The 22,866-nt window shown below is 31.5% G+C and overlaps 3 protein-coding genes and 1 long non-coding RNA gene across 5 annotated transcripts; all 4 read left to right on the forward strand.

The window, feature by feature from the left end:
• Positions 1-2,484: 2,484 nt before the first annotated feature.
• On the forward strand, positions 2,485-5,390 carry LOC21393353 (endo-1,3;1,4-beta-D-glucanase). The gene is made up of 7 exons (XM_010105140.2): positions 2,485-2,713; positions 2,898-2,919; positions 3,662-3,791; positions 4,242-4,332; positions 4,440-4,529; positions 4,613-4,713; positions 4,951-5,390. Exons 1-7 carry the CDS (start codon positions 2,563-2,565, stop codon positions 5,089-5,091), a joined length of 726 nt encoding a protein of 241 aa, XP_010103442.1. The 5' UTR covers positions 2,485-2,562; the 3' UTR covers positions 5,092-5,390.
• Positions 5,391-6,833: 1,443 nt separating this feature from the next.
• Positions 6,834-9,425, forward strand: LOC21393354 (endo-1,3;1,4-beta-D-glucanase). Its single transcript, XM_010105141.2, has 7 exons — positions 6,834-7,122; positions 7,598-7,619; positions 7,906-8,029; positions 8,311-8,401; positions 8,565-8,657; positions 8,784-8,884; positions 9,073-9,425. Exons 1-7 carry the CDS (start codon positions 6,975-6,977, stop codon positions 9,211-9,213), a joined length of 720 nt encoding a protein of 239 aa, XP_010103443.1. The 5' UTR covers positions 6,834-6,974; the 3' UTR covers positions 9,214-9,425.
• A 2,669-nt stretch (positions 9,426-12,094) lies between these two features.
• On the forward strand, positions 12,095-22,557 carry LOC21393355 (endo-1,3;1,4-beta-D-glucanase). Of its 2 annotated transcripts, none has more exons than XM_024170130.1 (8): positions 12,095-12,202; positions 12,581-12,736; positions 13,585-13,606; positions 13,755-13,881; positions 14,016-14,106; positions 21,650-21,742; positions 22,014-22,114; positions 22,281-22,557. In XM_024170130.1, exons 1-8 carry the CDS (start codon positions 12,130-12,132, stop codon positions 22,419-22,421), a joined length of 804 nt encoding a protein of 267 aa, XP_024025898.1. In that variant the 5' UTR covers positions 12,095-12,129; the 3' UTR covers positions 22,422-22,557. The 2 variants fall into 2 exon arrangements, with proteins under 2 accessions (XP_024025898.1, XP_024025899.1); XM_024170131.1 differs by lacking the exons at positions 21,650-21,742; positions 22,014-22,114; positions 22,281-22,557 and adding exons at positions 14,250-14,342; positions 14,825-14,922; positions 15,109-15,455.
• LOC112092891 lies at positions 20,166-20,978 on the forward strand. The gene is made up of 3 exons (XR_002902806.1): positions 20,166-20,219; positions 20,673-20,694; positions 20,781-20,978. It is a non-coding gene; the product is annotated as an uncharacterized LOC112092891 (long non-coding RNA).
• Positions 22,558-22,866: the final 309 nt, after the last annotated feature.

Below are 22,866 nucleotides of genomic sequence, written 5' to 3' on the forward strand. Positions count from 1 at the left end.
TTTCAATTGGCGCCAATAATTTATAGTGATGACATGTCGCCGCTAAAAGGTTGACTGTTATGACTTACCTTTTTGTGACGACATGTCGTCTCTAAAGTTTCTTTGATTTCGTCCCTAAATATTACACATAAATATGAAACGACTTGTATCTTTTGTGACGACTAGTCGTCGTGGAAATAACGTTTAGCACGACAAGGTTCATCGCTAAAGGACTCGAATGTTGTAGTGAAAAAAAAAAAAAAGAGAAAGAATCATCATCAACTGTTAGGAACTTGATAGAACCAAAGACAAGTTTCTATCAAAATAGTCAAAGTATGCCTATAGAGAAAAGATAATACAAAATGACTTTTTCATTGATTCTCCTTCCACAAAATTCACTTTTCCATTGATCTTTGAAAGTGACTTTCTATGTACCTTAGTTTTTTATATGTGACTATACTCACCAGTTTATCCTAAAAGTATTAATAATAATTGTGACTACACTTGAAAAGAAAAAAAAAAAGAAAAAGAGAGGGTTGTAGGAAATATCTTGAACTTGAGGCTGTGGATCGATGTGGTATCCTTTTCAAATGTCTTTTTAAGTTGAAAATTGATGTAGGGGGAAAAAAAAAAAAAAGCTTTGCCTAAAGTTGAAAATTTTGAATTTTACAAAAAAAAAAGTTGATTAAATTAAAAACAGCAATTTCTTAAAAACTGTTCAATTGAAATGCCATATTAAAGATATATCCTTACATTGAAAACTCAACATACGACATTAAAATAATAGTAATACACTAGTATTTTCTTTTTCAGGACAACGACGTAGTACATAGCAGATTTATGAAACTAAATTAAGTAAATAGTAAACTTTGAAAATAATAGAAGTAAATAGCAGTTTATGACTGATAAAAAAATTTCACGTAAGTTTTCTTTTTAAGATTGGTAAAAAGATCTTTTTTCACGTAAATAAAGATTTTTTAAGATTTTTTACCACGTAAGTTATTTTTTACTAGGCATAAATGAATCGTTTATACAATAAATTATTATTTATTTTAAATAGTTTTAAAATATGCTATTTACTTAATTTAGTTTTAAAAATCTGTTATTCACGATAAATTCTCATTTTTTCCACTTTAAAAAGAAAGAAGGAAAAAAAAAAACTAATAAGACTAGTAACATCTTTTGCCAAATTTTTATTGGATATTGCTTTCTCCAAGTGAATATTGTTTTCTTATCAGGTTCCACAAATGATATTACCATTGGACTAATGTGGTCCATTCCTCAAGATCAACCACTTGCTTGAAGCTTAGAGTTTTTCTTTTTTTTTTTTGGGTTAAATGTGAGGGCTTTGTAATTTTGACTTTTGTAGGCATTACCGGTGCTTTATGAGATTACCAAAGTTTATGTTTATTTTTCAGTTTCAGACGAGTCATTTTGCCTATTGGACTTCAATGTATTTTCAATAATTACCATAATTTATACCTTCTTTTAGGTCACATCCGCTTCCAAAAAAAAAAAAAAACATTAATGTTATACATCAAATGTAATTTTTTTTCAATTAGTGCTACACAAAAAATTTACCCAAATTATACATACATATACATATTCAAATGAGTATAGTCACATGTATATTAAAATTTATTCTTTATTCTTTTTAACTTAAAAGTGACTATTCGAACTCTAAGGGTTCATTTAAAAGATATATTTAAATCTTAATTTTTTATTTTAATGTTTAAAATTTAAATTTTTTTAAAAAAAAATACTATAACAGAATTAATAATTTAAGTTTGAATATATGAAACAAACCACCATAAATCTCAATCTTTAAAGTGACAAGCGTCACAAACACAAATACTTAAAATATATCTAATGCTCTATCACAACTCAACTATCATTGCTAATTAGCTTAATAGGCACCGAAAGTATGATCAGGCTTTATTTAACGAGCGTAAACACTCGATGTATGCATAATACAAAATAATATAAAAATAATAATAACTTTTTCTAAGCAGTTTATTATAATTTATGAAAGAAAAACGAATTGATATAAGACACGTTTAGTTTATTAATTTAAATTTTTAATTTAAATTGAGATATGATTTTATATAAAAAAATTTTATTATAATTAAAAAATTAAATGTGATTATTTTTTTAAAAAATTTATTATAATAAAATTTAAAATTTAAATTTAAATTAATAAAATAAACACAAAATTATTGAGGAGTGTGAGTCCCACAACCCATCCCATTAGATGGGACCCACACTTTATGTCTGATGCAGAGAAATCCTCGTTTGGACAACATGATATCACATTGGTCAGACTTCAGAGTCAGACGGACATGGAATTTGTTTTTTTTATTTTTTATTTTTTATTTTACCGGCCAGAGCAAGCTGTACGAGGCTCCAACGCCTGTGACGTAAGGAGTGACGCAAGTTTTTGTTCTCCACGACGATAAAAACCTCCTTTTAACTCTTTCGATGCCATCCATATCTGTATGACAAATTATTGTACTTCAATCTCTGAACCAAGTAATCTAGTATAGTACTAGATTGATTCCAGTTCCACAATCTTTGGAGATTATCATGTCAAGTTCTCAGTGCTTTGAGAATCCACCAAACTTCAGCTCCTCAACATCTGGATTGGGATCTGTCCAACATCTTGGTGGCCTCAAAACATACATCACTGGGCCCCATGATTCCAACAGGGCAATCCTTCTTGCCTCCGATGCTTTTGGTAAAACTTCCCGTTTTTGTCTTTATATATTTAGTGGGTTTATTTTATTTTATTTTATTTGGGGTATGTTTTGCAACAAGAAAACTCAAATTTGGAGAAAGTCTGTCAGACTAGTTTATTTATTTTCTATTTTTAAATGTCCACAAGTAACACTGAAACCCTTTTTGTTTGATATGAAATGCAGGATATGAAGCTCCAAAATTTAGGTATTTTTTTCGTCTTTTTAACTTTTTTTGAGTTGGAATTAAAGTTTGTTGGTGTTGTTGTTTGTTTTTTTAACTTTTCTTGAGAAAGTGTTTTTGAACATGATTCACTCTAGAATACCCAAAATTGGGCGTTAGACTCGAAAATGCCTGGCTTTGTTCTTTTTCTTTTGTTAGATGAAACTTCAATTTACTCTGTAATTGGAGAAAAAGAATTAAGGCTATATTAGAGAGAACAGAAGGTTCATAAAACTATAATATATCTGTGGACTACCGGATGTGAAACTGCTAATTTAGTGCTTAATTAGCCCGCTTCTAAATTAATGTAGGATTTTCTCCTGAATACTGAAATAAAACATCTCTAACACAATCCAAATGTAGTCACACGTAGATTGTGTTTGGTATGAGAATTTAAATCATAGTAGTTTTAGTTTTAGAATTAGAACTATGATTTATAATTTGAACTTAGGGTCAAAACTATAGTTCTAGAACCAGAATCAGTACTAGAGGTTTGAACCATCTAAAATCAAGGAGGAGGTGATTTTATTTTTAAAAGTGATTTTGGTTTAAAACATCACATCAGGATTCAAATTTTAAACTAGAACCATCAAATATTGATTTTTAAGAACATTTTTTTTTACTTTTTATAAACAAACAAATGTTTAAATTAGAATCATGGTTCTGGTTTTAAAACCCTCATACAAAACGCAACCATAATGAAAATTTTCATTTAACTTATGTAAAGGAAACTCGCGGATAAAGTTGCGGAAGCTGGTCAATTTTTGGTGGTGGCTCCTGATTTTTTGTATGGTGACCCTGCTGATCCTAGCAACCCTCAATTTGATCGCGATTTGTGGTTGAAAGCTCATAACGCGGTTAGTTTTACTTTCCTTTCCAGGTTTGTTACTTTTCTTTAAACGATGCAGATAAAATCTCTTTTGGAATTAAGCACCTGTAAATGACTATCAAAGAACCAAGAGAGAATGATTAGGTTTGGAAACTATTTCTGCTAGTTTTCAATTCACAAGAACAGACCATTTACATACAAAAAGAAACATTTCCTTCTTTGGGATCTAACGAGAACATAAAAATTGAGGCCTCATTTAATTCGCTAATTCGAGTTAAGATGTGATTTTATGTGAGAACCTTTAACTGTAACAAAAAAGTTAGATATGATTGTTTCTGAGAGCTTTTAACTGTAGCAAAACTGAAATTGAAAACTCAAATCGGTGAAATGAACGAGGCATGAATCAATTTATATTTGAATGAAGCCCTTTTGTTTTTGGACTGGTTTAAGCTCAATTTAGTAGGTTCTTGACTTGTAGGATAAAGGGTATGAAGATGCGAAACAAGTGGTTGCTGCTTTAAAGAGTAAGGGCGTTTCTGCCATAGGAGCTGCAGGATTTTGCTGGGGAGGTAGACAAATTCTGCTTCCACATTTATATCTCAAGAACTCTTTCATAGAGAATTACTTAGAGTAGGAGTGACCAATAAAATTCTCTCTCTCTCTCGGATTGGTTCAGGGTGGGTCGCGGTTAAATTAGCGAGTTCTACCGACATTCAAGCTGCGGTTGTGCTGCATCCTGGAAGGCTAACATATGAAGAAATTAATAGTAAGTGTTTTTGGTTTTTTTTTTTTTTCCATGTTCCATCATCATGCTAAAAATTTTGGTGCTAACATTGAGTGGTCTTTCAGAAGTAAAAGTTCACATCGCTATACTGGGAGCTGAGTTTGACCATCTTGCACCAGCAGAGGAATTGAAACATTTTGGAGAGATTTTGTCAGCTAAATCCGAGGTAAGGAACAACAACAAAAAAAAAAAAAAAAAAAGAAGATAATCAACTCTTGGGAACTTGATGGAACAAGATAAGTTTTGATCAAAAGAGTCGGCCTATTCCAATGGGGAAAGGAGATTAGAAAGTGACTTTTCCATAGATTCTCCTTCCACAAAATTCATGAGTGATCTTTGAAAGTGACTCTCTTTGCCTCTGAATTGAAAATTAGACTCATCCTTACCAAATGCATTTGTCCAGTTTGATAGCTTTGTGAAGATATTCCCCGGGGTGGGTCATGGTTGGACTGTGAGGTACAATGATGAAGAGCAATCAGCTGTCAAGAATGCCGAAGAAGCTCATTTGGACATGTTAAATTGGTTTAAGAAATATGTCAAGTGAAATTCCGCACCCCCGTGGTCTCAATAGATTTTCAAGTGGCTACCGAGTCGGGGATTTGAGGACACCACTGATCCATTTTCTATATCGTGTAAAATTGTCACAATAATGGCCATACCAGAATAAGTTTTACTGAAATGATATGTAAAGCATTTCTGTAGCTTTTCATACTAGTCTTGACAATTATTCTTCTTTAAAGAGTTTTGAATGACAAGCAGCAATGTAATCGCCAATTCAGTCTAGTACAAAACGAAAACAACTGAATAGGAAATGTCTCTTTAAAAAATAAAATAAAACTGAACAGGAAATTATATCTTGAATTTGAGGCAATTGACCAATTTTAGATTCTTTTCAGGCCACAACTGAGTTTGTTTTTCTTTTTTTTCTATATTATTTTTATATGCTGGAAGGGCACAATTGAGTATACATACCCACCAACAAACTTGGCCAATTATAACATTAATTATAATTAACTAATAAATGTCTTTTTTAAGTTTGGGAACGGATGTAGATTAAAAGCCTTGCCTCAAGTTGATAAAATTAAAGACAGTAATTGCTTAATACTCTTAAATCGAATTACGAAATTCAAGAGATATTGAAAACGCAACGTACAACATTAAAATAACAGAAATACACTAGTTTTTTTTTTTTTTTTTGCCACTTATAAAAGGAAGAAGAAACTAAAAAGAGTAGCAACATCTTGAGAAAAATTTTCTATTATTCAAACCAGCCATTTTATAATTAAAAAAAGAAAAGAAAAGATACTATTCAAGTAATTTTAAATTTTTTCAGGTTTTGTTTTGGGTGAAATTGCCATCTTTTTTACTCGACCGTTTAGTATCTTCCCTTTGAAAACAGTTCTGTAGCTTTTAATAAATACTAGACAGTAATTGCTTAATAATCTTAAATTGAATTACTAAATTCAAGAGATATCCTTTGAAAACTCCACGCACAACATTAAAATAACAAGAATAGACTAGTTTCTTCAGAAAAATTTCTCTTAGATTTAGTCAGAATTTCTCGACATTTCATATTGCTTTCTTATTAGGTTCCACATACGATATTTCCACTATTGGTGTAACGTGGTCCATTCTTCACCACAAAATTTAAAGTAACACTAGAAAAGGAGTTATTTGCATATTTTCACTCTGAACTTATAATAGTTTGGAAACTTGCCCATTAAACTTCTGATTTTGGCAATTTACCCTCGGTCCAACTTGTAAAACAATTGCATTGTGTCCCATTTTGATGAAAAAAGAGCACATTCGACGGAATATTTTAATATTCTATTTCAAATCGTAACACAAATTTATTAATTCTCCGACTCTCAGTCTCTTAAATAAAAAAATCAGAGCAAACATGATAAAATAGGATACATTGCAATTTTTTTACAAATTTGAGGGATCAATTGTCAAAAATAGAAAGTTAGAGGGTAAATTACCGTACCCTTATAAATTCAGGGTGCAAATGTGCAAAATACTAAAAAATGTGGAGAAAACTAACGGTCAACTACCATTAAGAAAAACTTGAAAATCGCCAAGCCCACAATATTTATTATTTTCTCCAGAAATCCGCCATTTTTTTTTTAATCTTTTTTTCCCTTTTTTTTTTTGTTTTGTTTTACTTTGAGACATTTGTGGATCTATCGCTTTCTCCAATTCATAAGCACACAAATTAAATCTTTTAAGTGGATTTTGATTCATGAATTTAAAATTATAGTATAAAATTATTTTTAATTTATGTGTATTTTTTATAAAAAAAAATATTATAATAAATCAGAAATGATGATTCAAATCACATCTTCTCAAGTGCCCAGATAATCACTTTGTGAGTTTGTGACTTTGCTTTTTTCTAGAGAGAGAGAGTGTGTGTGTGAGTGAAGAAGAATGTCAGGTTGTCAGTGTTGCTCAAATCCTCCAACTCTAAACCCAAGCAGTGGAGCAGGGCATGTTGAGAAGCTTGGTGGTTTAGACTCCTATGTCACTGGCTCTCCAAATTCCAAGCTTGCGGTTCTTCTTATATCTGATATTTATGGTACTTGTTTTTTACCTGGATTTCAGTAAAATTTCTTTTTTTCTCTTGCTGGTTTTTGATTTTGGGTTGTGAAGATTAATAGGTCCTTTTAGTTTTCCCCTCTCGAAATATACATGCGTGTTCTTGTTTTATTTTTTTCGGAGAAAAAAAAATTTGGGTCTTTGATAATTTGATTAGCTGGTTCTGTTCTATAAAAATAAATAAATAAAAAATGCTCTTTTTCTGTTTATGATTTGAAGACTTCGTCATATTCACTTGATGGGTGCTATTGATAACGTTTCTTTAGGAGTTAGATTTCTGCCTGCCTTTTGAGCTTCTTATTCCCCAACTGGGGATTTTTGGAATTTCGTTGAAACAAGTGCGGGAATTTATATGAAATAAGCGAAAAATAACGATTGTGGATATTTTCTTTTTTCTGGTTTACTTTTATCACCACTACCATCTTCTAAACTTTAAATGTTTCAAATTATTGCAGGATTTGAAGCTCCAAACTTGAGGTATATGGATTTTCTATACCTGTTTTCTGCAGAAACATTTCTTGGTTTTCCTTAATCTGCCTGGATAAGTTTTTGGAATATAAATTCTGTCAATTTAGAATGTCAAATTCAATAAGGTATAATGCAAGGAAGGGGTGATTCCAGTTGATACTTAAGGCATTTAGCGCCTTCCTTGAAACGTAACCATTGATAACTCTTCCACATATATATATATATATATATATATATTGTTATATTGCTGTATTCTCTCTTGGAAACTAATAGCAGTTGCTTGTCTGGTGTAAAGGAAGCTGGCCGACAAGCTTGCAGCTGCTGGATTCTTTGTGGCTGTTCCCGACTTCTTACATGGCGATCCATATGTGTCTGAGGATTTTAGCGGGCTAGGAATTTGGTTACAAGACCACGGAACGGTTGGTTGAGAATCTCTTATATGATACTTTATGTTTTTGCTTAATTTTAATCAAAAATTCGTTTTTCAGTCGTCTTTGGTATAAATCAGCTTTCTTTAAAGACGAGTCCGAGTTCATTTTGGAAGTTTGCTGCTGAAAATGTAAATGATGAAGTTTTCTAAAAGTTGCCGGCCTAGCATTATATCTGTTTTATTGGTATTTTTGGTTGAGTTTCTAATTATTATTGATTACATATTCATGTTGAAATCTCGTAGCTTGAAGCCTTTTACTTGGTTTGACAGGATAAGGGATTTGAAGAAGCAAAACCAGTCATAGAAGACTTAAAAAGCAAAGGATTTTCTGCGATAGGTGCTGCTGGCTTTTGTTGGGGCGGTAAGTTTATTATTCAAACACTTCTTTGTTTCATTGCTCTGGAATTTCTTTTCGAAGGGTTGTTGTTGGTTGAGTCGAAAATTGTTCAAGTTCAATCAGCGACTTAATTAAACACCTATAGCAATTTGTTGACTAAGCTGACTCAGATAAATCCTGTTCTCAGCAAAGGTTGTAGTTGAAGTTGCAAAGTTCACCAACTTTATTCAAGCTGCTGTGCTCTTACATCCTTCCTTCGTCACTCTAGATGATATCAAAGGTTCGATTCCAGCTATTAAGTATTTTAGAGCATCTCCACTGCAATGTCAAACAAAATGTTATTAACGTAAACATATGAATATGTTAAGATAAACTTAACGGTGTCAATGGTTTTAAATGCTTTCAGAGGTCAAGGTTCCAATTGCCATACTTGGAGCTGAGATTGATCAGGTGTCGCCTCCAGAGCTTGTGAAACAATTTGAGGAGGTTTTAAGCGCAAAGGCCGAGGTACAAACATTCTCCATCACACCAATTTCCAACATGTCTTCTGCATTTTCCTTTGCTTCCTTATCGAATTGCCCATGTTCCTACTACGCTTTTTGCATTTCCCGTCTTTGAGATCAGTTTGTGATTGTCGTCAATGGTTAACGCTTTTCGGTTTTCACTTCAAATTAATGATGTTTCATTATGTCCAGATTGATTCCTTTGTGAAGATATTTCCTGGAGTCGCACATGGTTGGACCGTCAGGTATGATGTTCAAGATGAAGCGGCTAATAAGCGTGCAGAGGAGGCTCACAAGGACTTGTTGGAAATTTTCACCAAGCATGTTAAGTGAAGGCAATTCAGAACCAACTGGTACCTTAATTTTCACTTTGGTGCTACCTACGAGAAGCACAAGTATTTATCTTAGGACTACTTCCTTTTGTCCCATGTTTTGAATAATTAGCAATTGAACTCGACTTTCTATGTACCTTGGTTTCTTTTGAAGGACTTGAAAATCTACATCAATAATAAATTCCTACTAAAAATCTGTTAGTTTTCCGATTCTCCCGAAAACTTGTCATTAAAGGATCGACCAGCAATTGTTTTATATTCTATGTTGAAACTCTTTCAGAAGTAAAATTCACATTGCCATACTGAGATGTGTGTGAGATTGACACTTCACCCCCGGAGCAAGTAAAATATTTTGGAGAGATTTTATTAGCTAAATCTAGGTAAGAACTTAAAATAAATAATAAATAATAAAAAAAAAAGAATTGTCAACTCTTAGGAACTTGATAGAACCAAAGATAAGTTGCTATCAAAATAGAGAAAATATTCCTATGGGGAAAAGAGAATATAAAATGGCTTTTCCATAGAAATATTTATGAGGGATCTTTGAAAGTGACTTCCACTACTTTGCTTTGAAAAGTCTCATTCTTACAAATGGCAATTGTCCAGTTTGATATCTTTGTGAAGATTTTCCATGGGTGGATATTGGACAGTGAGGTATATCAGCTGTCAGGAGTGCAGAAGAGACTCATTTGGACATGTTATTGGTTTAACAAACATGTCAAGTGAGGAAGTTTGACAATATAACCCATGCCATAATTAATTTATAGAGTTTTTTAGTTTGTAGGTTCAAACCAGAAAGTTTGAACAAAAATTCAAATTTTTATAAGGAGAAAACACTGTAACAAAAAGATTTAAACCGTGGTTAAAACTCGCGAAACAAACATAACTTGTATGTAAACTCTTGGCTGGCGGCATCTAGTTCTTTTGATGTATGCCCAGCTTATAGGATTTTGTCATTGAAATTTTTTCAACTTGTGTTTGGGGGCAACTGACATCTTTTCCCTTAACTGTTTAGATCTTTTTTTTTTTTTTTTTTTTCAATCATAATTGGGCTGCATATACATCTGTAACATCTCAAAAAGAATGGAATGTGTTGTAGTTTCTAATGAAAAATTTTCTGTTGCTTCTCATAAATACTAGTTGGAAAATTATTTTGTTGGGTATGAAAAAAATCCTCTCCCGGTGCGACAAGGTTTTAACTGTTAAGAGTATCAAGTCCTGCTAGATTATCGTACTTTATTCAATAATTTAATGTAATCCGATGGTTAAAAAATTGCACTTAATTTCATCTTACGGTTAATTTCATCTTACGGATTGTTCATTTCTCAACTATTTCTTAGTTGTTTGGAAATCGGTGACTTGGTGTCCGTTTAGAAGGTACCTTTGTGGAAGAAAATTTTAAAATTCGAACTCTTTATGAGATAAAAAAAAAACCCCGTAAAAAATAATAATTTGAGTTTGAGTATAACTTCTAAACAACTCCTTGATAATTTTGATATTAAAATAAAAAACGGTTAGAGATAAATATACTGCGTCGTGCCAGATTCAAAATTTTTCATGTCTTATCATCATGTTTGTTGGATGGTCCGATCCAATTCACATCTCTATTTTATTATGCTAGCACAAGCAGCAATGTCATCAAAATACTTTTTAGAAAGAAAAAAAAAATACTGATCGGAAATGTATTCAAGTTTGAGACGGTTAATAGTCCACCATGCTTGACCAATTGTAACATTGAACGTTTTTTTTTTTTTTTTAATATTATATATAATATATATGTATAATACAAGATATAAGATATAACATTGAACGTGGACCTCGTGAAAATCTTATTATATTAAAATTAAATATGATAATTGTTTAATACTCTTACTTGGACTACCGAAAGATATTCTGGCGATTTTGTGGTGCCCAAAATCATTTTCATATTCAATGAAATAGACTATACGCATCCTTATATATAAAAATCAAAGTGCAACATTAAAATGACAGCAATAAACCATTTTTTTCCACTTTAGAAAGAAAGAAAAATAATTAAAAAATAATAACAAGAATAAGATCTTTGAAAAATGTCTCTTAGATTTTAGCTTTAGTTTCTCCATATGTGTATTTTGTTTACTTGAGAATCTTACGAGTGTTGCTTTTTTCTTTTATTTTTATTTTTCTTTTTGATTTAGGAAGAATGATTTGAACCATATACCTTACTAACTTGTATTAAATAATGCCATTTTCATTTATTTAAACATTAATCAAATAAGTATTGAACAAGATAAAATTTAGGAAAAAATTCATTTTAATACCATGTGTTTCTTAAATTATTACAAACATACCTTATGTTTTTCATAATATCAAAGTGCTACCATAATATTATAGAAAGCATCATTTTGATATCCTGCATGAAACTGTTTTTAGACGTGAATTGTATTTTTTTTTAAATAAAAAAAATGTACAGAAAAGATTTTATGTCCTAAAAATAGACTTTATGATACCAAAATGAAAATTTTTTAAAAAATATATAGCTGTCATTTTAAAATTATTAAAAAGAAAAAACACACACGCACAGAAAATACCTTCGTAGTAATTATAGAAAATACAAGGTGCTAAAATGTAAGAGTCTAAAAAATTTGGAAAAAAAAAAAGTGTTACAATTCTCATCCTTGCGTGGCGGGACAAAACCCGAAGACTATTGCGTTTCCACCGGCACTTAAAAAGGCCATCATGTCAAGCCCAATTGGTTGTCCACCGGTCAAAGCTGTTGCAATCGAAAACTACAAAATGGACTCCAAAAATACCAATCTCATTCTCTCTCTCTCTCTCTCTCTCTCTCTCTATATATATATATATATGTATGTATGTACATACATAAGACCCCCAGACGCAACCCAATATCCAAAGAGTCTGTCATTTCTTCTTTAACATGGCAACTGCTAAGACCATCACATTCGTTTCCTTTATCTTATTTATCTCTCTTGCTCTCCACGCTTTTGCAGGTACTTTTTACATTGCTCCAAGTTTTCTCTATGGGAGTTTGACTTTCTTCTTTGTATTCCCAATATGAAAATATTGATGATCTTTTTGTGTACAATTGAATTATTATTATGTTTCACTTGTGCAAATGAATTCAGCTGAGATTTTGGTAGACGTTTTGATCTTGGTTAGATCTTGTTAAATTGTTATACCTCATTTAATTTTGATATGATTCTAATTTGATGTGACGGTTAGAGACTGTATTGATGTGACGGTTAAATTGTTATATGCTATAGATACTGAGATATTGATCGGTATTTTTCCATATCTTACCACAAAATCTCATTTTCATATCGTGTGTGTGTGTAACTTTGTTTTTTCAATGGATCAAAAAAAAAAAGAGCAAAGCGCATTAGGTCCTCACTGTGGCTCAAACCCTCCGACTTTAAACGCAAGCAGCGGAGCAGGGCATGTTGAGAAGCTTGGTGGTTTAGACTCCTATGTCACTGGCTTTCCCATCTCCAAGCATGCGGTTATTCTTGTATCAGATGTTTATGGTATGTCTTTTCTTTTGGTTCTAAAGTTCACTAAAACTTCTTTTTCTCTTGTGGGGTTTTAGATTTTAGGTTTGTTTTTTATTAATGGGTGTTTTTAGTTTTCTTTTCCCTATTCAAATATACATACATGTCATTGTTTGATGTTCTATGAGAAAAATGAGGTCTTTGAAGGAGGAAAGCTTGATGGTTTACAGTAAGGGGTTTATCTCATTTTTTGATTCCCGAACTTGGTGAATTTCATTATGGTCCCTGACATTCGAAACATTTCACAATTATGAAATTGTCCTATTATAGCTCTTATATCAGAATCCGTTAAAAAGTGGATATTTCATAATATGGATTGTCATGTGAATATCCACACTAAAATGTTACATGACTTTACATGTCATTTTGCATCAACATTTTAAATGAATTCTTGATGGAAGGGCCTTAATGGGACAATTTTATGCATTGGTGACTAGTTGTAAGACGTTTTGAATGTCAGAGACAAAATAGGATTCACGTAAGTTCCGAGACCAAAAATGAGATTGACCATTCATTGTACCATGGTACTAAGGGTGCACCTAGTTCTGTTCTACAAAATGGGGGTTCTTTTCTAACACTTTGTCATATTCACTTGATGGGTGCTGTTGATATATCTTTCTAAGGTATTAGATAATTTGCATTCTTTTTTGAGCTTCTTATTTTTCAGACTTTGGATTTTTGAACAGCTTTGAAACAAGTTGTAGAATTCACATGCAATAATTAGCATGTAATTTTGGATATGATCTTTGACCTGCTCTGTTTATACATTTGTTGTTTCATCACCATTACCATCTCCTAACTTTCGAGTGTTTCAATTATCGCAGGATATCAAGCTCCAAACTTGAGGTATATGGATGTTCCTTATCTGTTCTCTACAGCAACATTTCCGGGTTTTGCTTAACGTGATGGATTAGATTGTGTGAAACATAGATGCTATGTTATATTGCTGTATTCCCTCTTCAAAACTAATTCCAGCTGCTTGTCTGTTGTAAAGGAAGCTGGCTGACAAGATTGCGGCTGCTGGATTCTTCGTGGCTGTTCCGGACTTCTTCCACGGAGAACCTTACGATCCCAACAATACTAGCAGGCCAAAAGACGCTTGGTTAAATGATCATCGACCGGTTAGTTAAGATTCTATCGTTGTTCTAATTAGTTTTGGGGATAAGGGATCTGTATGTGCCCGACTCATGATAAATATCTACTGCACATTGTGTGTTGAGAACTCAGATCTCAAGCCTTTTACATGTTTTGACAGGAAAAGGGATTTGAAGAAGCGAAACCGCTAATCAAAGACTTAAAAAGTAAAGGGTTTTCTGCAATAGGTGTTGCTGGCTTTTGTTGGGGTGGTAAGTTTATTATTCAAACACTTCTTTGTATCATTGTCCTAGATATTAGTTGAATCTTATTGCAATATTATCAGCTGACTTTATTTGTAAAATCCTTAGAAGAGTTAGCTGATTAAGCTGACTTAGATAAATCCTGTTATCAGCCAAGGTTGCAATTGAACTTGCAAAGCTCAAAAACTTTGTCCAGGCTACCGCGATCTTACATCCTTCCTTCGTCACTTTAGATGATATCAAAGGTATAACTCTCAAGTATTTAAACTGTTGTACAACTTTCTTCATTGAGACCATAGTTTTTTCCTTTTAAATTTTATAGGTGCGTTTGAAACTCGTTTCAAAATAATTTATTTTTTGTATGAAAATAAAAATGAGAACGTTTTCAATCTCAAACAGAAATTATTTTTAAAAATGCGTTTGGCAGTTTTATCAATAGATTATTTTCAGTGTAAAAAAACTCATTAATGTCTCTCTTTCTCTCTCTCTCTGCTCGAGAGAGGAGAAAACGAAAACAAAAAATGAAAAACGACTAAAAGTCGTTTTTCATTTCTGTCTCATTTTATACTAAACCAAAAAATCATTTTCATTTTCGTTTTTTATTTTTATTACGTCAAACGTCATTTTAAAAACTTCTTTTTTTTTTTTTTTTTGAAAAACGTGATCAATTTCAAACACGACCTATATATTCTAGTACTTTATTAATGTTGACATATGAGTATTTCAGAGGTCAAGGTTCCACTAGGCGTATTTGGAGCTGAGCTTGACAAGCAATATCCGCGGGAGCTTGTGAATCAGTTTGAGGAGGTCTTACGTGCAAACAAGGTATGAATCAAACCAAAATCCAACATGTTTTCTACATTTCCTTACCGAACTACTCGTGTCCATCGTGGACGCCCTTGGTTATCAGTACGCCTTTTTGTGCTTCCCGTCTTTGAGATTAGTTTGCGATTGTCATCGATGGTCAACATTTTCCGGCTTTCACCTTAAATGACGTTCCGTTATGCACAGATCGATCACTTCGTGAAGATTTATCAAGGAGTCAAGCATGGTTTTACATTAAGGTATGATGTTCAAGACGATCTGGCTCGTAAGCGCGCAAAGGAGGCTCACAAGGACTTGTTGAATTGGTTCACCAAGAATGTTAAGTGAAGGCCTTCATAACGAACTGGTACCTTAATTTTACAAATTGTTACCCAAGAGAAGCACAAAGTGTGAGTGTCATAGAAAGCTTCCTCTTCCACCATTGTTTTTGAGTAAATAACTCGACTTTCTATGTCCCTTAGTTTTGTTTGAAAGACATGGGCATTGTTTAAGAGTTTCAAGTAGACATATGTGTGATTAGCAACAACAAAAAAAAGTACACATATATGTGTGTAAACTGTAAAGGATATGAATGTTTACATCAATAAGAAATTCCTTGATTTGGATACCTTTGTTGAGGATCTATGGTGATTGCCTTATTGGAGTTCGAAACCTGATATGTGATGGAAACCTGTTATAGGGTGAATCATCACGCAGGTTTCGGGTCGGGGTTGACTAAGACCTGTCCAATGGGCGCTGGATCAGCCGAGCAGCCTAATGGAAGGTAGTTTGTTTACTATATCAAAGAAATCAAATGGAAAACTAACAAACTAAGAAAAATGTCTGTCATCATTCTGTAGTAATTATTTGATACGTAAATTCTATTATTTTATTTTTTATTTAAATAATAATATATTATGTTAATAAAATACACGTGTAAAATAATAAATACAAAAAATAATAAAAATAATAAAAGAAAAATGATACTAGTATTTTTCAATTCTCATAAGCCAATGACCGAAGGGTCAAACGACATGGTACAACTACAAGGTAGATTTTGTCAAAAAAATGTGGTTAGAGTTCCAAATATAATATCTGATTGTGGCAGCCACCACGTGTTAAGGACTAAGTCAGACAAATACAATGGAGGGTTGTCTAAGCCGAGCTGGCCTAACTCGTTTGACATCTGTAAATAAAATTGGGAAAATAGTAAAAAATAAGTCAATATAAAAAGTTTAAGAAAGTATATAGACCAACTTTTAATTATAAAAATTAATAGGTCATAACTGGTCAAGTTATGATTCATAATTAGATAAATTATAAATAAATTTATCAAGTTATGGTTCATAACTAGACAAGTTACGGATAAAAATCAGAAATAACTTGTCAAGTTATGGTTCATAACCAAACAAATTATGGACGAAAACAGTAATTTAACTTATTTATTAACTTATGTAAACTATTAGCCTATTAATTTTATTTCATCTCATCTCAAGTCTTAGCCTATTTTTCACTTTCTTCCATAAAATTAATAGACAACCAAGGAAAAGAAAATGTAATTGCTAAATACTCTTGATTGAACTACCAAAGGAGATATCCTTTTGTTAAAAAATAAAAATTAACAAAAAATGACAGTACTATCCTATGACTATCCTAGTATCCTTATATTGAAAAACCAACTTCCAACATTAACAGTGATATTATTTTTTCTACTTTGAAATTAAAGAACATGTAAAAAAATAAAAAAATAAATAAAAATTAATAGTAACAGCATTTAAAGAAAACTCTCTTAGATTCAGTTTGAATTTCCTGTATGAATATCGCTTCTTATTAGGTCCATCAAATACTGTTTCCATTTGTGAAACATGGTCCAATTTCATTCTTCACAACAGAATTACACAAAAAATTGGAGAAAAAGGCATCTAACCTTTTTTTTTTTTTTTTTTTTTTTTTTTTTTGCAAACCAACTAATGCAATTTAGTGTTTTCTTTAAAGCGCCAAGTTTCATGCTTTTTTTTTTCTAGGCGAATATATTACAATTATTTTATAATGTGTGCATTGTGCAACTATCCTTCCATATTTTCAAATATTTATCGTTTCTGTTGAATTTTATAACAACGACATACAAGGAAAATGCTTTCACCAACATTTATGGACCCATTGCTTTGTCCATTTCATAAACACACAAATTGAAGCAGTAAAATTTTATGTAAAAAAAAAAAAGAGTAGTTATATTTGCACCCATAAAATTTATAAATACTCTCAATAATTAATATTTTTATAATAAAAATAGAAAAAAAAACTATTCTTTTATAGATAAAATTCATAATACCTAATTTAATACTCTAATACCCCACCTAATTTTAATCTTGATTTATCGAAAATATAATTTTTTAACTATTAATGTTGTACCCTTTTTTAAAATATTTGCAATTCCTCTCATTACTTTTGTCCCTTTTTACTTTTATTTATCAATCATCTTTCTCTTATTATTTTTCTTTTGTGGATTTTAACACAAATGGTCTCTTTTAAATGATATTTTTCATCAATAGTCGAAATTTTGAAAAATTGCAAGGCCGTTTTTATTAACTTAGTAGCCAATCATTGATTGACTCAGCAGTTAATCATGATTAACTCTATTATTTTTATTATTAATCAACATTAATTAATAATTAACCAAAATTAATTAATAATTAATTAATTTTAATCAACAAATTACATACTTATTAATGATAAACATTGATAAATTAATAATGAATCAGTCGATCATGATTGACCATGGGTCAATCACTGATTGATTGTAGTCCATAGGTTAATTATTAATTGACTCATATAAGCAAAACGGTCATTTTTATAAAATAAAAAAAGTTCGGTCATTTATAAAAAGAGGTGGTTTAAAAAGGCCACCCAACCTAATTTCTTTTTGGGAGAAAGAGGGAAATAGGTCAAGACTTGAGATGAATTAAAATTAATAGGCTAATAGTTTACATAAGTTAATAAATATGCCAAATTACTGTTTTCGTCCATAACTTGTCTGGTTATGAACCATAACTTGACAAGTTATTGTCCATAAATCACGATTTTTGTCCATAATTTGTCTGGCTATGAACCATAACTTGACAAGTTGTCCATAACTTATCTAGTTATGAACCATAACTTGACAAGTTATGGCATATTAATTTCTATAACTAAAAGTTGGCATATATACTTTCTTAAGCTTTTCATATTGACATATTTTCTACTATTTTCGTTTCTTTTTTTTATGACTTTCTTAAGGGAAAGAAAAAACAAAAAAACAAAGCAAAGCCTCCATAACATAGAAGCAACGAAATGTGATTAAAAAAATAAAATAAAATCCATCCAATTTGTGGCAATTGGCGGTAAAAGACAAGCAAGAAACATAAAGACCTGCACATGATAACTAATATATATAATATATATTTATATATATTTCTATCATAAACCTAAGAAACTCAATACATGGGATTGAAGTTGTAGTAGAAGTACGAAATATTACTTGAACAAAATGATTGTTATTGACAAAAGCAATTGCTATAATTTTACATGAGGCATTTGACAAAGGCACTGAGGGGAAGAAATCAGTCTTCAAGAATTTAACATGCTTCCTGTTGTTTTTGTTTCATTTAGAACTTATATTGAACTTTTCAAAGAATTTGATGGAAAAAATTTTAGAGTTTATAAAGATGAAATTAGTTTTAACTAGAGATGTGGGGTATGTTTTTTATTTCTTTAAAAAATACTTTCCAATTATAGTTAATATAGGTTATGCTTTTTTTATTTTTTTTTAATGTTATTTCTATTTATAGTTAAGGTGAGAATATGTTAATGGGTTTTAATGTAACGTAAAGTTGTAAAGAACATAATTTATAAGTTGATGTGGTATTAATGAATTTAGTGGGTGCAAATATAATTACTAAAAAAAAAAGGATTGCAACATTAAAATGGAAAATAAGTGTTTCTCACTTAAAAATGATATATAAGAGATTCAAAAATCATTCCTTAAATACATATCAAGTTTTTAATCCCTTTACACCATAAGTTAGTTTCTGAATAAAATAGATATTTTTTAATATTATTTTTCCTGCTAACATTACTCTTTTGTCCCTTATATGGTGAGAAGGAAAGAAGTAAAATTTTTATTGGAGTCAAACTCCAAACTTTAGCATCTCACAAATATTGAACATTTTTTTTTATCCACCTTCTTTTTCCCCCAGTGTCTATTTTCTTTTGTACCCCACCAATAATATTACACCGTGCCAAAGAAAATACTATATAACGTGTGTTTAATTTTATCTTATATATGACATTCTAATTAAGCTTAAGTCTTATATGGTATTTTATCTTTTTTTCTTAAAAATTATATGGTATTTTATTTGACATGCTATTGAATAAAGACATAAAAAGAAAGGATTTAAAGAGAAGAGGACAAGAGAATGGAATCCATTATTTTTGGGACCATTAAACAGAATACTGATAGCATCTTTTCTTCAAAAAGAACTTTAATAGTATCTGAGTTTCTCTACTAGGATTGCAAAAACAAACAAACAAACAAACAAAAAAAAAAAATTGACAGTTCTCTATTTTTTAGTTATTAAATTTATATTAAAAATGATTTATTTTACATATTTTTTTAATATAATATGATTTAATAAAATTTAATTATCAAAAACTAATCCTATTAGCATGCCAACTTACCGGATAATGGAGTGACATGGACACCCAACTTTAAAAGTTTTTTTTGAGTGTGTTTTAAAATTAAGAGTTCGTTTAGTTCGCTACTCGAAATATAACTTTATATAATAATTTTTTATCATAATAAAAAAATTAAATATAATTATTTTTAAAATTTTTTTATTATAATAAAACTCGAATAGTTGATAAAAAAAAACAAAAAAACAAAAACAAATCTCCCAAGGTATGTACACGGTGACGTTATAGATGATGCAAATTGCAAATATTTACTTCTCCAGTTGAAACTGCTGGAATCCGAATCTCCTGCTTTTACCCAAGACAGAGATATTCCTATCATATATACCCCCAAAGCTCGCACATTTTCAGTGCTCGGTATAATCTGGTTTTCTCAAGTGCCCAGATAGACACTCTCAGTTCGTGACATCTGTTGTTCTGCAAAAAAAAAAAAAAAAAAAAAAAGTCAGGTCCTCAGTGTTGCTCAAATCCTCCAACTCTAAACCCAAGCAGTGGAGCGGGGCATGTTGAGAAGCTTGGTGGTTTAGACTCCTATGTCACTGGCTCTCCAAATTCCAAGCTTGCGGTTCTTCTTATATCTGATGTTTATGGTATGTGTCCTCTTTTTTTATTATTAATTTTTTGGTTCTGGAATTCGGTAAAATTTCCTTTTTCTCTTGTGGGTTTTTGGATTTTGGGGTGTGAAGATTAATAGCTACTTTTAGTTTTTGGTTTTTTCTTTTCCCTCTTGAAATGTGCATAGATGTTCTTGTTTGATTTTTCTGAGAAAAATGAGGTCTTTGAACAGGGAAAGTTTAGATAGTTTAAATAATTCTCTCTCTTGCTTTATGATGTGCTGTTGTATCCTTTCTTTTTTTGGGTGTTAGATGTCTGCCTTCATTTTTTGAGCTTCCTATTCCCAATTTGGGATTTTTGCTTTGAAACAAGTGTAGGAAATTTTCATAAATTAAGTGATCATGCGATTGTGGATATCATCTTTAACCTGCTCTGATGGTAGCTTTGTTGTTTCATCTTCTAACTTTTAAATGTTTTAATTATTGCAGGATATGAAGCTCCAAACTTGAGGTACATATGGATTTTCCTTAACCTATTTTCTGCTACTACATTTCTGGGGTTTGCTTAATCTGTCAGATTTAATTGTTGGAATGTAGATTTTTTGTCAATTTAGGCTGTTGAATTCCATAACTAAGAATGTGGGGAAGGATGGTTCAAGCTGCCACTTAGATAAGCCTTCTTGAAATACAATCTATTTAAATTAAAAAAAAAAAAATTGTAAAGGATGATTCATTTCAAGCTGACACTTACATTGTTGTATTCTCTCTTGGAAACTAATGCCAGCTGCTTGTCTGTTGTAAAGGAAGTTGGCCGACAAGATTGCAGCTGCTGGATTCTTTGTCGCTGTTTCCGACTTCTTACACGGTGATCCTTATGTACCCAACGATGCTAGCAGGTCTGTATCAGTTTGGATTAAAGACCATGGGACGGTTGGTTGAGATTCTTTAGCTGCTTAAATAAGTTTTGGGGGAGTGAGGGAAAAATCTCTAGTGTTATACTTGAAGCAGTTGCTGAATTTCATCTTAAAATAAAATTTTCTGTTGTCTATGAAAATTTTTCACACAATTAGCTCTCTCCAAGGATGAGTCTGACTTCAGTTTTCTAAACGTGTCAAGACTAATTTTTATCTCTCCTATATATTTTTGCTTACATTTATAATGATTATCTATTGCACGCTCATATTGAAATCTCGGAACCTTATGCCTTGTACTTGGTTTAATAGGATAAGGGATTTGAAGAAGCAAAACCAGTCATCGAAGGTTTAAAAAGTAAAGGGTTTTCTGCAATAGTTGCTGCTGGCTTTTGTTGGGGTGGTAAGTTTATTATTGTACATGCTTCTTTAGTTCATTGGTCTGGAATTTCTATTCGAAGGGTTGAGTCGAAAATTGCTAGTTCAATCAGTGACGTCATTAAACACATATAGCAATTTTTTGATTAAGCTGACTCATATAAATCCTGTTCTCAGCCAAGGTTGTAATTGAACTTGCAAAGTTCACCAACTTTATCCAAGCTGCTGCGCTCTTACATCCTTCCTTCGTCATTGTAGACGATATCAAAGGTATGCTCGAGACTCTTAACTCTAAAGGTATTTGAGAAGGATACTTACTGAGAGACACTTTTATAGGTGGCACCTATAACCATTTGAAGCAACTTGGAAAAAGATATTCTTAATTTAAAATGTTGAACAACTTTTCTTCACTTAAATTATAGTCTTTTCTCTCAACTTTCATATATTCTTGAGTACTTTATTAATCTTGACATACGAGTATAAGAGGAGAGAGAGAGAAAGAAAGAGAATTAATGTTCTCGATGCTTTAAAATACTTTCAGAGGTCAAGGTTTCAACTGCCATACTTGGAGCTGAGCATGACAACCTTTCTCCTCCACCGCTCGTCAAACAATTTGAGAAGGTCTTAAGTGCAAAGCCAGAGGTATGAACATCCTCCATCAAAACAATATCCAACATGCTTTCTACATTTTCCTTTGCCTCTTTACCAAACTATTTGTGTTCGTCTTGTCTTTGAGATTAGTTTGTGATTGTCATTAATGGTTAATGTTTTTTGATTTTCACTCTAAATGATGTTTCATCGTGTACAGATCAATACCTTTGTGAAGATATATCCGGGAGTCGCTCATGGTTGGACTGTCAGGTATGATGTTAAAGATGAAGCAGCTTCTAAGCGTGCAGAGGAGGCTCACAAGGACTTGTTGGAATTTTTCACCAAGCATGTTAAGTGAATGCCTTCATAACCAACCAGTACCTTAATTTTACCTAAAAGAAGCACGAGTATGGATCTTATGTTACTTAGGTCCCATTCATTTCACCGATTCGAGTTTAAAATTTGAATTTTATTACAGTAAAAAGCTCTCAGAAATAGTCACATTTAACTTTTTTATTACAGTAAAAAGCTCATATAAAGTTATATCTTAACTCGAATTAAAAATTCGAATCAGCGAAACGTGCCTAGTCACCCTTGATCTGAATAAATAGTTTGGACTTTCTATGTACCCTAGTTGTTTGAAGGATTTGGGCCTTGTTTGAGCGTTTGAGGCATGTGTGTATGTGTAAAGGATGTGGATATGTACATTAATAATAAATTTCTGATATGGTAGCTTAGTTGAGGATTATATGGTTACCAGAGTTCCAAAACTGGTATGTGATAGCCACCTGTTTTGTGGTGGA

Source organism: Morus notabilis, unplaced genomic scaffold (genome assembly GCF_000414095.1).
Source record: "Morus notabilis unplaced genomic scaffold, ASM41409v2 Scaffold605, whole genome shotgun sequence".
NCBI lineage: Eukaryota > Viridiplantae > Streptophyta > Magnoliopsida > Rosales > Moraceae > Morus > Morus notabilis.

Coding starts and splice junctions, on each gene's coding strand:
- LOC21393354 (XM_010105141.2), top strand. CDS start 6,975: ATGTCAGGTTGTCAGTGTTGCTCAAATCCTCCAACTCTAAACCCAAGC. Junction 7,123..7,597: donor TCTTATATCTGATATTTATG/GTACTTGTTTTT, acceptor AAATTATTGCAG/GATTTGAAGCTCCAAACTTG. Junction 8,885..9,072: donor TTTTAAGCGCAAAGGCCGAG/GTACAAACATTC, acceptor CATTATGTCCAG/ATTGATTCCTTTGTGAAGAT.
- LOC21393353 (XM_010105140.2), top strand. CDS start 2,563: ATGTCAAGTTCTCAGTGCTTTGAGAATCCACCAAACTTCAGCTCCTCA. Junction 2,920..3,661: donor TATGAAGCTCCAAAATTTAG/GTATTTTTTTCG, acceptor ACTTATGTAAAG/GAAACTCGCGGATAAAGTTG. Junction 4,530..4,612: donor AACATATGAAGAAATTAATA/GTAAGTGTTTTT, acceptor GTGGTCTTTCAG/AAGTAAAAGTTCACATCGCT.
- LOC21393355 (XM_024170130.1), top strand. CDS start 12,130: ATGGCAACTGCTAAGACCATCACATTCGTTTCCTTTATCTTATTTATC. Junction 21,743..22,013: donor CATTGTAGACGATATCAAAG/GTATGCTCGAGA, acceptor AAATACTTTCAG/AGGTCAAGGTTTCAACTGCC. Junction 22,115..22,280: donor TCTTAAGTGCAAAGCCAGAG/GTATGAACATCC, acceptor CATCGTGTACAG/ATCAATACCTTTGTGAAGAT.